The 17,692-nt window shown below is 40.6% G+C and overlaps 1 protein-coding gene across 1 annotated transcript in view; it reads right to left on the bottom strand.

The window, feature by feature from the left end:
* Window positions 1–17,692, bottom strand: part of Slc15a5 (solute carrier family 15 member 5) — a 106,612-nt gene that overhangs the window by 72,967 nt on the left and 15,953 nt on the right. Inside the window, exon 3 of the mRNA XM_057792753.1 lies at window positions 8,063–8,232. Within this exon, the coding sequence (XP_057648736.1) occupies window positions 8,063–8,232 (170 nt within the window). The remainder of the gene's footprint in view (window positions 1–8,062; window positions 8,233–17,692) is intronic.

Here is a 17,692-nt window from a genome sequence, read left to right as displayed (position 1 = left end):
AATGTTAAAATGTTCTGTGAGGTGCTGAGTTAGCCTGATACCAAAACTGTTTGAAGGTACAACAAAAAAACATAACTAAAATTAAAATAATCCCTGTTAAATGTAAATGCAAAAACCCTAAGAAAAATGCCAGAAAGCCAAACTTAAGAACACACTAAGAGGACTATATACCACAACAAAGTGAATTCATATCTATAATGCAAGGATAGCTCAACTTCTAAAAGTATATACATTGCTTTAACAAGATAAAGGGCAAAACGTATGTGGAAATTCATCCAGCAAATAACCTCTTGGATACCAGTCTATAAGGGCATGGTCTGAGGTACTATAAGCACAGACAGGAAACATGCTTGCCCCTTTATACTCTCTCTTAGTTGGTGGTCAGAGTTTGGGTCACATCTTTCTGTATCCACAGAGGATAGCAGCTCTCTACTTACCCTTATTGTGAGTTTTTTTTCTCAAAATCAATACACACTTGTTTGGTGTGGGAGGTCCTTCTGTCTGTGTGTTGCTTTATTGGTTAATGAATAAAGAACTGCTTTGAGCCTATGGTGACAGGGAAGAACAGAACTAGGAGGGAAAAGCTAGGCTGAATGCTGGGAGAAAGAAGGGTGCAGTCAGGAGAAGCCGTGTAGTCCTGCCGGAGACATCCAGTCAGAACTTTACCTGGTAAGCCACAGCCACATGATGATACACAAATTACTAAAAATGGGTTAAATTAAGATATAAGTGTTAACCAATAAGAAGCTAGAGCTAATGGGCCAAGCAGTGTTTTAAATAATATAGTTCTGTGTGATTATTTTGGTTCTGAGTAGTGGAAACTAACAAGTGGCCCCTTCCCTCCTATACTTGTTATCCTTTATTTTAGGCTCTTGTGGATTTTTTAAATTATGCCTACAAAAAGGAAAGAAGGAATAAAGGAAAGACTTCACCATTTCAATAATGCAGGAAAGCTTTTGGCAAAATGTAGTGCCCTTGAATTATAAAAACACTTGAAAATATGGGAAGAACAGAAAATCACCACAGCATAATAAAAACTGTATGTAAAAAACCTACAGCTAACCAACAATGAGGGTGAGTGAAGGCTTTTCCTTAGGTCAGAAATGGAGTGAAGATGTCCATAGGAACATTGCTATTGAACTCATGGAGCAACTCTAGCTTTGAGTCATTGGACTAAGAGAGAAAGAAAGAATGAAAGAGAGAGAGAGAGAAAAGAAGTAAGTAAGGAAGGAAAAAGGAACACCAGAATTTCAGGAACAAGTTAAAACATTACTATTCTCAGATGAAAATATCCTAAATGCACATTAAACACACACACACACCCCTGTGAGAACTAATTGATACATTTAGCAAAATTTCAGAATTTAAAATGATGGGGATGAAAGAAGGCTCATCAGTTGACAGTGCTTGCTACTGTTATAGTGGATTTGGTTTTACCAGGTTTGGAGGCCTAGCACCACCTCTAACTCCAGTTCCAGAGGATCCAATGCCCTCTTATGACCTTTGTTGGTGTTTGCACACATGTACATATGCACTTATGGTGGTAAAACATATATAAATAATGAAAATAAACAAGAAAGCAAATTAACGGCAAAAACCTGATTGTGAACTTGAATTCTCACAATGATTGTTCTTAAAGAAAGTTAAGGAGGCAGTATCAGTGTGAGTATATGCATTAAAATGCTAACTCAACTCAAAGAGATCCTATCAACACTGTGTGTGTATGTTTGTGTGTACAGAACGGGGGAAAAGTCCTTAAACTTATAAGGGATCTCAAGTTCCCTTAAATAGTAACTGAAAACAAATTTGAATACCTGATATTTTCTGATTTCAAAGTACATTACAGAGCAATTGTGATAGAAAATACATAGTTCTCATAGCTGGTCATGATGGCACACGTCTCTAATTCCAGCACTTGAGAGGCAGAGGCAGGTAAAGTTCTGAGAGTTGGATGCCAGCCTGTTCTACAAAACACGTTGTAGGACATCAGGGCTATTACTCAGAGAAACCTGGTCTCAAAACAAACAAACAAACAAACAAACAGAAAAAAAAAGAAAGAAAAAAGGAAGAAATAAAAGAAAATGTGTAGCTTTGGTACAAAGACAGAAATATAAGTTCCTGGAACCAAATAGATCACTAAATGATCCTAACAAGATACTGATATTCCACAGAAGGAAAGTGAGATGAGGAATATGAACATCCATATACAAAAAAATGGGGATGGACATTTACCTCACACTATAGGCAAGACATTAACCTAAAATAGATTAAAGACCTAAAACCATCAAACTCTCAAAGAAAACAAGAAAAAGTCTTTGTGATCTTGTACTTTTGGAAATGACATCTAAATCACACACACACACACACACACACAGAGAGAGAGAGAGAGAGAGAGAGAGAGAGAGAGAGAGAGAGAGAGAGAGAGAAATTGTTAGGGTAATGGTTAAAAACTTCATGTGAAAGGAAACTGAGTTGGGCAAAAAGGCAAAGTGTTAAATGGAAGAAACTGACTGTAATTTACACATTCGGTATAATATCAATATTTGGGCTATAACAGACTTCTAAAAGTTGATAATAATTAGATGCTAATGTCCCAATTTTAAAAATGGACAGGGAACCTGAATAGATCATTTATCAAACAGTACATGAAAGTGACTGATAAACATTGATAAGATTGTGTCATTCATCATTTGGGGAATGCCAATCAAAATCATGATGAGACATCACTTCATTTCCATCAACATCATCACAATTAAAATAAAAGAGGAATATTAGTGCTGATAAAAAATGTGGAGTGTGTGAGGAATTTCTTTGTTCTAAGGATGGGAGTGTAAGAGATGCAGGTGTTGAGGAAAGCAGCTAGAAGTACCCCCAGACATTAAAAGAGGATGAGATCAACTTCAGGACATGTAATTCTGGGAGGCGGGGGGCTCTGAAGGTGTCTGCACATGTGCAACAGCAGTGTTTGCATTAGGTAAGAGGTGTATTCTGTGAGCTGTCCAGTAACAGATGAGTGTATAAAAAAGATGTTTTATGTTGAGTCATAATCTAAGCATTTTGGTGATGTAGGATCTGTAGTTCAAGAGCATCCTTGAGTACATAATAAGTTCCAAAACTGTGTCATCTGTCTAAAATAACCAACAATGATATGTTAGGCAGACTGGAGTATTGTGCAGATGATATGTTAAGTACACTGGAGTATTATATAGTCTTGAAAATGAAGAAAATGCTTTCATGCTACCACATGTGAGACACTTGAGGGGATCTGCTGACAGAGACTTATTTATAAATGGGCAAATACTGTACATTAGTATGATGCCAAAACAACAGGTTTCAAAATAAAAAAATAATAAACATAGGCTTACATTAAACTTATGAAATTACATAAGAACATTAGAAAGTAAATTAAAACCCAGGAATGAAACTGGAAGTAGAAAGCCAGTTACTGCCATCTTTAAGGAGTAATGGAGGGAAGCAGTGGGCAGTAAATATAGAAACTCAGTATTTTGAGAAGAAAAACTAGTATGGAAATCTACTTTGCTATATTGTTCAGAAACAAGGCCTAAAGGACTCATCTGAATATAATATAGACCTAATTTTCCCTCTTAATGGAGGAACATAAGAGAAATCAGTAGATACTGTGACTATAAAAGTCAAGGCATTATGTGGGACTTTTTATTGCTGTGAATATTTTTTTATTACCATTGGTTAGTAAAGAAGATTCTTTGGCCTACCATCAGGGCAGAATACAACAAGGCAGGGATTCCAAGCAGAGATAGAGGAGAAAGTAGGTGGAGTCAGGGAGATGCCATGTAGTCACTGCAGGAGACAGACACTGGATGAAACCTTACCAGTAGGCCACAACCACATGTCAATACACAGATTAATAGAAATTGGTTAATTTAAGAAATAAGAGTTAGCCAGGTATATGCCTAAGCTATTGGCCATGCAGTGTTGTAATTAATACAGTTTCTGTGTGATTATTTTGGGTCTGGGCAGCTGGGAAATGAACAAGCAGTCTCTGCCTACAAAATGACACTCAATGTTGGCAATGTACACCCACATAAAGCCTAAAAAAGCTTTAAAAACAGCAGAGGGCTTTTAGAACCACAAAAAAGGGAGCCAAGCATGGTTACTTGGTAGCCAGGTTTTTTTTTTTTTTTTTTTTTTTTTTCCTGAATGGGCTGTTTGCATGGCTCCTTTAAAAGAGGTCTTCCTGACTCAGCAATGGCAAGGAAGACTACATGGCTTATTTAGGAGCCAGCTTCCTGGTTCATCAGTGCAAACAGAACTCTGACTCGGCAGGTCTGGCTATGGAGCATTTAAATAGGGTTTGTGAGCAGAGTCCTACAACTTGCTTAATGGCAACATAGACCTGTTGTGTGCCTGGAAATGGGGCTATGAGCATGACTCCCAGAGCTGGCACTGAACGGGTCTCCACTAAGTTGGATTGGGTGGAGCCAAAAGGCAAAGCCACCTTAGTCCTAGCCATGCTGCTTAGTATTTTAAGAAGCAGTTCTGGTCAGAAAAGGATTACAGATGGCAAAAAAGACAGATTCGGATAAAAAAAAAAGACCTCTAAATGGGTCACAGTGTTGGATAAATGTAATTCGGCTTGGGAGAGAGAGAGAAAGTATAGATAGTTATAATATTAAAGTGTACAGGTTAAAGGTTAAAGAAGTTATAGGTTAAAGGAGTAAAGAAAAACAAGCCACGAAAAGATGGAATACACACAGAGTCTGGATTATGTATATTATTGTGTTTTCTTTGAATTTTTAACTACAAAGAGATATTTGATTCTGGGGGCTGAAGCCCAACATATATATTTTAAAGGTATCTAGACTTCGAAATTTGAGTCTAAGGGTATGTTTCTTTGTAAAAAAAAAAAGTTCTGCTTTTCTTTCCACAAAGGATGAGAACCTGTGGATTCCTTCCAGACTAATGTGGTTTGATGGACTAAGATCCCCTGAAAAGTTGCTGGGAACATCTAAAATTACTTTGCCCAATAAAAAGCAGAAAGTAGTTTAGAGATAACTATGCCCAAATCCCCAAATACTGTTTATGAATGTTAAATTGACATTTAAAGGGGGATATGATATAGAGATGAATACTTTGTGTTGGTATGGATCTTGGTTTACTGATACAAATTTAAGGTCAGTTTTGTTATGCATATATTTTTACTCTTGATTAAGGTATTGTATTTGTGCAGTTCATTTAAAAAATATAATGTATAATTAAAAATACAGATAAAAAGATAGTCATCTATAATAGTCAGGCTTGTACTCACGTTAGTTATGTTTTCTAGATGTACAGAGATGTATTCCAGATGGATAGTTAGTTATTCTTCAAACCTTTCAAAGACTAACAGAATATGGCATTTAAATGTTTTTAAAATAAACTTAGAACTTTTTATGACAGTGAGACACATCTGTTCCGGGCAGCACCAGTCTACTTCAAGAGGATGATGGGCATTAAAGAGGCTCCTTATGGAACTAGTTAGCCATTTGGGCAAGAAACTGCTCTTGCCTGGACTACTTTATGTTATGCTATATAAACCGGATATGCAAAACACAGAAACCTGACTGCTGAAGTTGCCTAAAGAAGGTGAGACGGTCTTTCAGAGTTTCTGTTTCATGAAAGAGTCTGCCAGACATTCTGCAGGACACATAAGAAAGTAACTGACAAACTGCTAATATAGTTGAAACTGTCTTTGAAATTTCTTTCTTCATGGAAATGTCTGCCAGATACTATGGGCCTGTGGGCTAAAGATGGATGCTGCAACATTACAGAAGAACTTTTGGTAACTGTCCACGTAGTGAGATGTCTCTGTCAATTCTAGAGTTTTGGAAGTTGTCTGTTAACTTAGGTAATATTATATTTTACTGGGGTCTTTGATGGAGTTGAAAGTTATAATTATAGTTTTCCTTAGTTATGATAAAAGATAAAGTAGACATAAATATTATAACTATAATTTTTGCCTGATAACTGTTTCATTGTATGTAATCTTGCTATGTTAAAGTTAAAACTTGCCTTTTTATTTAGACAGAAAGGGGGAGGTGATGTGGGATTCCCCTCTGTTAATTAAGAAGCTGCTTTGGGCCTATCACAGTGCAGAATAGGCAAGGCAGGAATTCCAAACAGATAGAGGAGATAAGAGTAGGTGGAGTCAAAGAGATGCCATGTATCTGCCAGAGGAGAAAGATGCCCATGTGCTGATATCGGTAAACTACAAGCCTTGTGGTAAAGTATAAAATAATAGAAATGGGTTAATTTAAGATGTATGGGCCAGCTATAATTATGCCTAAGTGATTAACCAAACAATATTGCAATTACTATAGTTTCTGTGTGATTATCTTGAATCTGAGCAGCTTGTAAAGAGACAAGCAGCCTCTGCCTACAAAGGCATTATACTTCTTAATTGAAGAATCTGATTAATAGAGGAAAGGCAGGAAAACTGGTTCATGGGTGCTGCCTTGCAGTTAGATACAGTCTGGAAGTCCCGGTGTGTGATGGTAAAGCAGGGTGACTATAGATAGCAGCAGTATTCTGTGTGTTTTATTTATGTTGTTTTGTTGTTGTTGTTGTGGCAAGGTTTCATATACTTCAGTTTGGCCTCAGACGTGCGTAAATGGTTGAGGTGAGCCTGGCCTCAAACCCTTGATTCTGCTTGCACCTTTCAAATGACAAAATTGCAAGTATGTACCACTAATCCAGTCAAAGTCTATGTATTTAAAAAAGCTAGAAAAATATTTTGGGTGTTTTACCATAATGAAATGATATGTGTTTAGCCTAATTTAAACATTACAGACAATATATGTGTATCTATATTAAAATATCACATGATACTTCAACAATATGCTTGTTTTATGTTTTTAGGTATTTATTAAAAGTAAATTTAGAAGCTGAGAGATGGTTTAGTGAATAAGAGCACTTGCTGCTTTTGTAGAGACTCAGAGTTCAGTCCCCAGCCTCCATTAGGTGGTTCACAACTGCCTGTAACTCTAGCTCCAAGGCGATCTGATATCTAATGCCCTCTTCTGGCCTCTTAGGGCAACTGCACTTATATGCTACCATTAAAATATTAAGTATACACATATAATTTTAAAGATTGCATGTATTTTAAAATATTAAATTATACACACACACACACACACACATATATATATATGATCTTTTAAAATAAATTAATTTAGGATTCAGGCATAGTGACGTATGCCTGTAGTTCTAGCTCTCAGGAGGTGGATGCATGAAGATCCTGAGTTCAAAACGAGTGTGGAATACATGGAGAGTTCAAGGCCAAACTGCTGTACAAAATGAGATCTTGACACACACAAAAAAACAAACAAACAAATTTAAATTAATATGAAGCAATTCACTTTATCTCTCCCATCACTTGTCTCTACTGGTGAACAATGATGACACCGAGAACAGGTTTGGTTTTTTAAAAAGTATTTAACATAAGCATTCACACAGTGTGTAATGTGTATTATGTATGTAATATTGCATATGTGTATTATGCATGTAAATGTTTGTGGGTGACATAGAATAGATGAATGAGACTCTAGAACAATTGTGCTTTGTGACTGCCAGAAAGGGACAGAGAAGCTGTGAATGTCAGAGCTGGAGCTGGTTTTGCATGGGGGTGTGTTGCGGGAGGTCCTTCTGCTCCTCCAGCCAATAGCCCCTGAGATACCAGCCCATTGGGGCATGGTCTCTCTCTTTAAAAAAGCAGCCACTTCCCTCCTCGCTCTCTCTTTGCTTCCTGCTCCGTTTCCGGCGACTAGACTTCTTCCTGATTGTGCAGAGGGCTGTTGTCTGGGACGGTGATCTGTAAGTTTTTTCCCCTTTTAATAAATACCACCCTATCAATCATAATTCCAAACTGGTGTGGGATGTTTGTGACTTATGCCTTCAAGGGTGGTGGGGGGTAAAGGCAGAAATATGGGACATCCTCTGGCTGTGGAAACCTGCAGTTCTGTGAGTTCAAAGACGTCATAGTCAGTTTAAGGAGGAGGTAAGAAACCCCCGACCCTCTCTCCACCAAAACTAAGGTGTGACTTACGTTTCTCTGGTTGATGGATCAGGTCACAGTGCCTCATGTAAAGAGCTACCAGGGCCATGAACACAGACAGAGAAGGAAGCAGGACCACAACGGCCCCAGCCCCAGAGTGCTGGATGCATGCAATTCCCAGAAAGACAACCGCTGCATTCAGGTTCGTAGACCAGGAGGCCCTGGGTACATAGAGAGAGAGAGAGACAAGAAAATTCCCAGTGGTTATGTTATGTAAGTCTCACATTGTGGGTGTTCTATTTCATATATGGAGTACGAACAGGTGCCAGGTACCCAATCCAGACTACACCCCCATTGGTTAACTCAATACCATTGAACTCTGAGGAATTCTCTTCTCTTTGCTATAATGTATGGTTAGGAAAGCTATGCCCTATCTTTGTGAAAGTCTCAGGTTGTTCTTGTGCTCAATGGGGTGTGTCCATGCAGAAGTGTGGTCCGTGGGAGGTCCTCATGGTCTGCCTACTGTGACTTCGAATGATTGTTTTCTTCCTTCCTTCCTCCCTCTCTTTCTCTTCCCTCTTCTCTTCTACCTTTCTTTTCTCTCTGCCTTTTCCTTCCTTTACCTCTGCTCCCAGTTCTCCATCCATCCCTGGCTCCTCCCCATATTTCTCCCCTCCATTTATCATCCCTCTATTTTCCCATCATCTTTTCCCTTCTTGTCCCTTCCTTCTTGCCTTCTCCCTACATTCCCTCTTCTTCTCTTTCCCTCACTTTCCCACCTCTGTATCCCCTCTATCCATTCACAGCCTCATTCCTTCCATCTCCCATTTCTACAGCTCCTCCTCTCTCTGTGTCCCTCCTCCCTCCTCACACATTCCCATCCACGTTCCCTCTATATACCCCAGCTACTTTTTTTCTATACCTCCTTCCATGACATCTCCTTACACAACACTTCCTTCACACCCCTACAACCCTCACCACCCATCCACCCCCCCCACACTTTTTTGAGACACCATTTCTCTGTAGCGTTGGAGCCTGTCCTGGAACTAGCTCTTGTAAGGCCAGTCTAGCCTCAAACTCACAGACATCCGCCTGCCTCTGCCTCCCAAGTGCTGTGATTAAAGGTGTGCATCACTACCACCCAGCTCCCTTTTCCACCTTACCTCCCCAAGCACACATATCCACATACTGTCACCATCTCCTACCCACACCCTTCCTATCACCTTCCTGTCAGTCACGCTTGACAACCGAGTTCCCTTCTACTCCAAAGCCTCCTCCACTTTCCACCTATTATCTACCTACCACTTTCTAATACATCCTACACTCTTCTACTCCACTTCCATACTCTATGGCTCCTGCCAACACACCGCCCCAGCCATCAAACTGCTATCCACTGCCTTCCCTACTCTCTATGACCATTCCCTTCCACTGACTTTATATCTCATCACTCTCCTTCACAAACCCCTTTCACCTATATCTATATCCCGTATCCACAATCCTTCTAACCTCCCATCTGCCATTTCCTCCACCTACCTCATGTACTGCCCCTCCATAACCCCTATGCTTATACTTCTCCACCATGGACCTAACATCAGCCTCTTCCCCATACTCCTCCATACTCTCCATCACACTCATCAATACCTCCCTGCATGACCCCATTGCACATCTAGATTGATCACCTGTCATCCACTTGCTTCCACCCTCTCCATCTACTGGTCACATCCCAACTCTGACCTACATTCCCTGCACACACACACACACACACACACACACACACACACACACACACTATTATTCTTTCACTATCCATCATTATTCACCCCCTCACCTGTCTTGTTTATCCCTCAGTACCCTTCCACACACCATCTATACACTCTTCCACACACCCTGCTTCACTGTTTATCCACCATCTACACAACCTAATATCTTATTTTCCCATAGAACTGTGCCTCAGCAAACCCACATCCACCCACCATCCTGCATCCATCCTTTTAAAACTCCATCTATACTCTGTCCAGCTCCCCCAATCATGTAGCCCATCCATCCTTATCCACCTGAACTGCCCATAATCCACATCTTATCTACCTTCATGTGCCCTTATCCATTCCCCATATGCCTCCATTCATACCTATCACCATTCATTGATATCCACCATCCATCCAACTTCCACTCACCCCATTCATTCACTATCCAGAAGCAACTATTCCTCATCTACCTCCCATCTGCTCCCTTATATACCCTCATCCACCTCCATCCAGCCCTATGTATTACCACATCTATGCTCACACATCTCCACCTACCCCTTTCAACTGCTAGCTGACCCCACCTACCCCCTTATCACTTCTCACCCATCTTATCTACACCCACAACTTACTGTACATCCTCACCTACATGCTACCAACTTCCCATCCAACCACTGTTGCCATGCCCCCTCCTATTCACTTCCACTCACTCCTCTAATCCACTTCCCCATCTGTTCCTCCATCTACCCCCCCCATTCAGCCCCATTCACTCCCCATCTACAATTGTCCCCTCCCCATTCATCTGCATCCACTATTCCCTTGTCCATCAGGACATTCCCTCTTATTATCAAGTAGGGTCCATTATATAAACTTTCACTATTTGTCCATTCATATTTTTCTGCTAATAGATAATAGCTAACAGCTAATACAAACATTGCTGTTCAAGTGTTTGCAGGGATACTGGCATTCACTTGCTATAGGGAAATGTCTAGGAGTGGAATGGCCGGGCTTTATGATACCTGTATATCTAATATCATAAGAAATTTACAAATGGCTTTTGAGACCTTTTCATTTTGTGACATTTCACATTGTTATCACATGTTCATGAACGCTCTAAACCATTCACATCATGGTCAGCCCTGAAGATGGTAGATTGGTGCCAGTTGATGTCTTTTGCATTTCCCTAAGGACTAATGATATCCAGCTTCTTGTAATGAGCTTTGAATTTCTATATCTTCTTTAACATAGCTTTCACACAAATATGTCTCCCATTTAGGAAGAAAGTGGTGCTTGGAAGGTGGTTCAGTGGGTGGAATGCTTGCCCTTCAAACAAGAGGACCTGAGTTCAGGTTGCAGCACCCATAAAAATCCAGGCTCATCAATCCCTGTATCCCCAGTACTGGAAGTCCTAAACTGGAGGATCCAAGGGGGTTGATTGGCTGGCTGATCTAGCCAACTGGTAAATACTACATTCAATAAGGGGTAGAGGTCTTGTCTCAAATGTAATGTGGAGGATGATAGAGGAAGACAGTCAACATTGACCCCTCACTTCCACACATGTGTGCATGAGTGTGTGCACCTGCACACACATAACACACACACATATTAAAAGGTTACATATTTCCATAATAATGAATTTAAAACCTTTATATGTCTGTAAATGAGTTCTTTTTTAAAGTAGTAATATTTTAAATACAATTAACTTCTCAATTGCACATTTAATAAGTTAACTTTCCCTCTTCTTGGTTTCTCTACATTATGTGCAGCAACACTTTGACTTGGTTATTCGTGGGTCTATTTTATTTCCCACCTTTATTTTGCATTTGAAAATATTCCTTGGTGATTTGCATGAGTTACTAGGTGCCTCAAGTCAAGTCTGACTGTGATCCTACTCTACTGTCTACAGTGGAGAGACCATCTTCCCTGCCCCATCAAGTCTGACCGCGATCCTTCTCTACTGTCTACAGTGGAGAGATCATCTTCCCCAGGGCTTTCTCTACCCACCCACCCACCTGACCTCTCGAGCATTGACCCTCACACAGGCAAGGGGAAATTCTTCCCTTGACCAGATACTAAACTATCAAGAGTCCTGGGGCAAAAAGGGCAGGAGGACCTCTAGTCTCTAGATGGGGTGAGAAGAGTAAACTGGGGAGAGAGAGATATGTTTAGGCTCTAGCATCATGAAGTGCCATGTTAGTCACTGTTGTACTGCTTGCTCTAACTCAAGCCAAGAGGCCTCTCCCCCTCCTGATCCAATTGCCAATGGGAACTGATGGAAGGGAAGGGCTAAAAATGCTTAGCTCTCACATTCAAAAGCCAGGCTTCCAGTGTTCTGTGGGGAATGTGAAGTGATGTGGCTGTGTGGGTTTACCAAAGCTCCCTGCATACTTGTGCCACTGTACTTTGTGGGGTAGGTTCTCCCAGGCTAACATTTGTGCTCTACCTCCTGAGTAGCAAGAATTTTGGGGCATGTAACTTTCTCCAAGACTCCACAAAGCCAGGTGTGGTGGTGCATGACTTGTTGTCCCAACAATTGGAGGCAGCGGTTGGTAGTTGGCTGCTAGTTTAAGGCCAGAACGAGCTAGCAATAAAATCAAACAAAAAGTCCATTACACATGTGAAAGAAATCAGCGCTAGATTGTACTGCCACTCCTACTGTGGCATGGGCACTGAAAAATCTGAGCCAACAAGCACTGGCACGCTTGTTGTTGAACAGCTATACCTGGCTCTTGAACCAACCTGTAGCGAGATGGACTGAGGTGACTTCAAGGACCTCCTCAGTGTGGCCTGGGAGAAGCTGCCTTGGTGGGGGTTGGACATTGACAGTAGGGGTTTCCCAACAGACGGCCAGGCCCTTGGCCTAGTCTTACTGGCTTCAGATGGCCAACCCTGGCAATGGCTGTGGGACACAGCTTCTTGTGTTTTTGTCCCACACTTAAAACCCTAAGGGTTCTCGGAATCAGCCCCAGCTTGTAGTGGGGAGCTGCGGGCTGTGTTCCTGCTGCCCCAGCTCCTGGTCACCTGGCTAGCTTATGCCCCAAAATAACAACACACAAACTGTATTCTTATAAACACTGCTTGGCCCATTAGCTCTAGTCCTTACTGGCTAATTCTCATATCCCGATCAACCCATCTCTAATAATCTGTGTAGCACCAGTCTTACCAGGAAAGATTCAGCATGTCTGACCTGGCGGCTTGCTTCATCGCGTCTGCCCAGGAGAGGGGAGCATGGCGTCTGGCTCTGAGAGGAGCTGCCCTGCATCTAAGCTCACTTCCTCTTCCTCTCAGCATTCTGTTCTGTTTACTCCACCCACCTATGTTCTAACCTATGAGGGCCAAGCAGTTTCTTTTTTAATTAACCAATGACCTTCCTCCATCATTTCCCCTTTTTCTGTTTAAACAAAAAAAAGGAAGGCTTTAACTTTAACATAGCAAAATTACATATAACAAAACAGTTATCAAGTAAAAATTACAATATTTCCATCTATTTTATCTTTATCATAACTAAGGAAAACTATAACTATAATTAACTATTCTTCAATTCCATCAAATACTCCAGAAAGATACAATATTACCTAAGTAAATGAGAAGTAAGCCATTCTGTAGTAATAAGAGCGGTGGGCTGGGCTGCGTCCCACCACCCGGCTAACTTTACCCGAAATAATTACACGGAAACTGTATTCTTTTAAACATTGTCTGGCCCATTAGTTCCAGCCTCTTATTGGCTAGCTCTTACATATTGAACTAACCCATTTCTAATATTCTGTGTAGCACCACTAGCTGGCTTACAGGGAGGATCTTAACCTGCGTCTGTGTCTGGCAGGAGAATCATGGCGACTCACTGACTAGGCTTCTTTCTCCCAGCATTCTGTTCTGTTTATTCCACCCACCTAAGGGTTGACCTATCTTAATTCTATCCTATTAGAGGCCAAGCAGTTTCTTTATTAATTAACCAATGAAAGCAACAGATAGAACCCTCCTCCATCACCAGCTGACTGGAGCTAGCTGCCTGCTCCAGCCCTGTCCCCAGGGGTAGGGCAGTTCAGCTCTGGCTGATCTCTATTCTTGTTGTGTGGAGCAGCGGGCCGCTTCCCACCACCCGGCTAGCTTTACCTGAAATAATTACACAGAAACTGTATTCTTTTAAACACTGCTTGGCCCATTAGTTTTAACCTCTTATTGTCTAGCTCTTACATATTGATCTAACCCATTTCTAATATTCTGTGTAGCACCATGAGCTGGCTTACCAGGAAAGATCTTAACCTGCGTCTGTCTAGAGTGGGAGAATCATGGCGACTCGCTGACTTGGCTTCTTTCTCCCAGCATTCTGTTCTGTCTACTCCACCTATCTAAGCTGCTGTCCTATCAAAAGGGCCAAGGCAGTTTCTTTATTAACCAGTAGACATATGACCCTCCGCCATCATATTCTTTTTCTTTCTATACTTTTACATTCTACTGGGCTCAGGGGCCCACAATGTTACTAAAGTTTAAGCTATCTGAGTGTCATCTACTAAGTAATTGGCAATTCTTTTTTTCTCTAGGATTATATGAAATAAATTTGAATTTATTTTTCCATTTAAATCCCTCAGTTTTCCTTTTTCATTTTTTTGGTTAAAAAAATCTACTTATCAATTATGTAGTTCTACAAATCTTCCCCTTTTGCCTGGGACTTGTCTATTAATTGTCTAACAAGGTATCCCCTTACCAGGTTATTTTCTTTTGCAGATCAAGCTTTCAATGTGGTTTGTAAGAGTTTTCTGCCAAACACAAGCTCACAAAACTTTTCTTCCATTTTTTCGTCAGAAATCTGAGACTTGGAGAATCGAAGTGACCCATCTGGCTTGATCTAGCTGTGCTGCAGGCCCGAGAGTCAGAGCCATTTGTCACTGTGCAGCCTACAAGCAGGAACTTGGGCTCTGTGATCTTTCTGTGCCTCTTTCCTGGCCTCTGCAGTTATCAGTTTTACGACACCATTATTTCCTTGTTCATCCGGGCTTTGACATTTGATCAACATGTTTCATCTATCAATAACTATAAATATTGTCCTTCCTCTTTGAAACGGTGGGCAGAAGACACGCATTGGGGCTAACCTCTTACAATGACTCACACCCTACCTGACCTCCTGCAGTCTGGAACTCAGTGCTATTTCTAAAATAGAGATCATACTTCCGAGACAAAGATTATTTTAAAGAGTTGAGTGAAAAATAGATGTTAACGGCAAGTGTTAAGTAAATGTCTCTGTTACTTTTTCCTCCAGCCCTGACTTAGGAAACAAGAGCTTTGCACAAAGAGCTGTGAAACAAAGTTGAGAAAAAGTACAGTGTTTGGGATCAAGCAGATATGTCTGGTATGAATCATGTGTAGCTTGGTTGGTCACACTAAAGGGATGGGGTTCTATTCTCAGATAGCTGGGGTGTCTTGGGAAGAAAAGAGAACATGGGGTTGATCAAATCTGACTTTAAGTGCAAAGGAACTAAATGATCACAGTAGTTCTGTGATGGTAGACAAAGCATCATATGGAGTCATAACCATTATGATGATCTGAATTGAAGGCAAGAGAAAGCTGGCCAGGGGTACCTTAGGACACGGGGAAGTGGCAGGTGTGAGGGGTATGTGTAGAAAGGGGTACGTCACGGCGTGACACTGTGTCTGAAACATGCACACTCATTGTTGTCTCTGTGACTTCTTGTCTCCCTTGGCTCGCCAGGTCTTGCTCATAAGGTACATGTTAACTCTCTTCTTGAGTTCTGTTCTCATGTCTTTCATGAGCCCTCTGAAGTCGTCTGTCATTCTCCTGCCTTTCTTGAACCTTCTCAAATCATCTGTTGTTCTTGTGCCTGAACTTTAAAAGGAAACAGTGACTTCACCTTTGTCAAACTTCTCACTGATGTCACCTTATTCTGCATCTCTACTTCTGTCTTTGTGGACCTAGCACAGAGGTAGAGCTACAATGAGTGGACAATACATGACAAACTAATTAGGGATGCGACATATTATAAGAAAGACATAAGCTAGTAAAGACTCCTAATAATTGACATGGGGCTGGGGGTGTGAACAGAAAGCCAAATAAGACCATGAGAAACAAATTGAGTTAATAGAACCTATGAACAAAATTTATCTGTCATAATGGAGGTGGGGTACCCAGTAGGAATTTTCTAGGACAACCAGGTAGAGTTTTGAGCCTCAGCCTGGGCTTAACCTTTCATGCTGTGTGCCAAGCTGTCCTCTTGAACGGCAGCTGTAGCAACTGAGAGGGGGGATCCAGAGCATTGTTGCTTTATTTTTGCTCTTCAGAATTCCTTCCCTCTCTCAACGATAAGCAAGCACTATTGAGAAAATGCCAGAAAACATTCTGTGACTCTTCAGTGTCCCACACCGAACTGCTCCAAAGAGGGTCAAGGAAAATTAAAAAAAAATACTCCAAGATTTAAATCTTGGGAAAGCTAGTTAGAAACCCAAAGAATTGTAGAGCTGAATTATCTACGTACAGGAGGGAATTTCACATAAAGCACTAAATGTAGTTTAATAAATGCCATCCTGCCTATTTGATTGTATAATTTTCTGAAAGAATTACTTAGCACGGACATACTCTACATTCGTCTTTGCTTTTCTACGGACAGGACAAGCCACAGATAATTAAGGGTGGAATTATGTATGTATTATCTGCAAAAATAAATAAATAAAAGAAAAACCCAGTCTTAGAGCTTACCATTAAGACTCCTTTCCTCTCAGAGTTCACCAGTAAATTGAATGTATAAAACACCTCTCACACAGAAAGTCAGGGAGCAAAGCACTAAAGCAAAACAAATACCAGTGATTAAGGGAAACTGAAAGCAGCAGGAGGAACACAATTTAGCCTACGTTTAAGTATGGGCACGAAACTGCAGATAACTGAACAGTGAAGGCGATTTGAAAAATCGAATGATCCCTGGGATTTCTTATAACAAATCTCAGCCATCATTTCAGCATTGTTTTAAACATTTGCTTAATTTATTTAGGAATAATATGAGAGTTACACCATTTCTTTGTTTTTCTTAGATGTCCATGTTTATTTTAAGGTTTTTTTTTTTTTTTTTTTTTTTGACTAGAGGGTTTCTTGACTAACTTAAGAAGATGAGCAGGAGGAGAGGTAAATTTTCTGGAGGTTTTCAGTCTTCCTAAAGTGAGTGAACAACTTAGGGATCCAAGAGAAATTATTTTATTCTGTCCTGAAAGATGTAAAGATTTTTAGCAGATTTCTGTCTATTGAATGGAACAAAGGCACTTAGAAGGGCGACTGAAATATATGAACACTGATTTCATGGTGGGTGCTATCATTCTTTTAACACAACCATGAGTCTATTGAAACAATTGAAGGAATGCTCTGGCAAGGATGCATTTGGGGAGGCAAGGAGCAAACAGAAATGCTACAGTTCTTTCTTGTTCCCTGGAATTGTTTTTCCCAGCCAAGATGCTGACAAATGATTGTTAATGTTGATAAACCTACATCAGGGGTCAAGTAGAACTTGTAGTTATATTTATTTTTTAAATTGTTTTTTATTGAGTTAAATATTTTTCTCTGCTTCCTTCCCTTCCTCTCTCTTCCCCTTCTGCCCTATCCCATGGTCCCCATACTCCCAATTTCCTCAGGAGATCTTGTGTTTTTCTACTTCCCATGTAGATTAGATCCAAGTATGTTTCTCTTAGGGTCCTCATTGTTGTCTAGGTTCTCTGGGATTATGAACTGTAGGCTGTTTTTTCTTTCTTTATGTATAAAAGCCTCTTATGAGTGAGTAGATGATGGAGCAAGGTCATTGGTTAATTAATAAAGAAACTGCTTGGCCTGATAGATTAGAACATAGGTGTGTGGAGTAAATAGAAAGAATGCTGGGAGGAAGAGGAAGCGAGCTCAGACGCCATAGCTCTGCTCTCTGAGGCAGATGCGATGAAGCTCCGACCC

Source organism: Chionomys nivalis, chromosome 1 (assembly GCF_950005125.1).
Source record: "Chionomys nivalis chromosome 1, mChiNiv1.1, whole genome shotgun sequence".
In the NCBI taxonomy this organism is placed as follows: Eukaryota; Metazoa; Chordata; class Mammalia; order Rodentia; family Cricetidae; genus Chionomys; species Chionomys nivalis.
The sequence above is the reverse complement of the archived record's forward strand: the minus strand, read 5'-3'. Positions and strand labels throughout refer to the sequence as shown.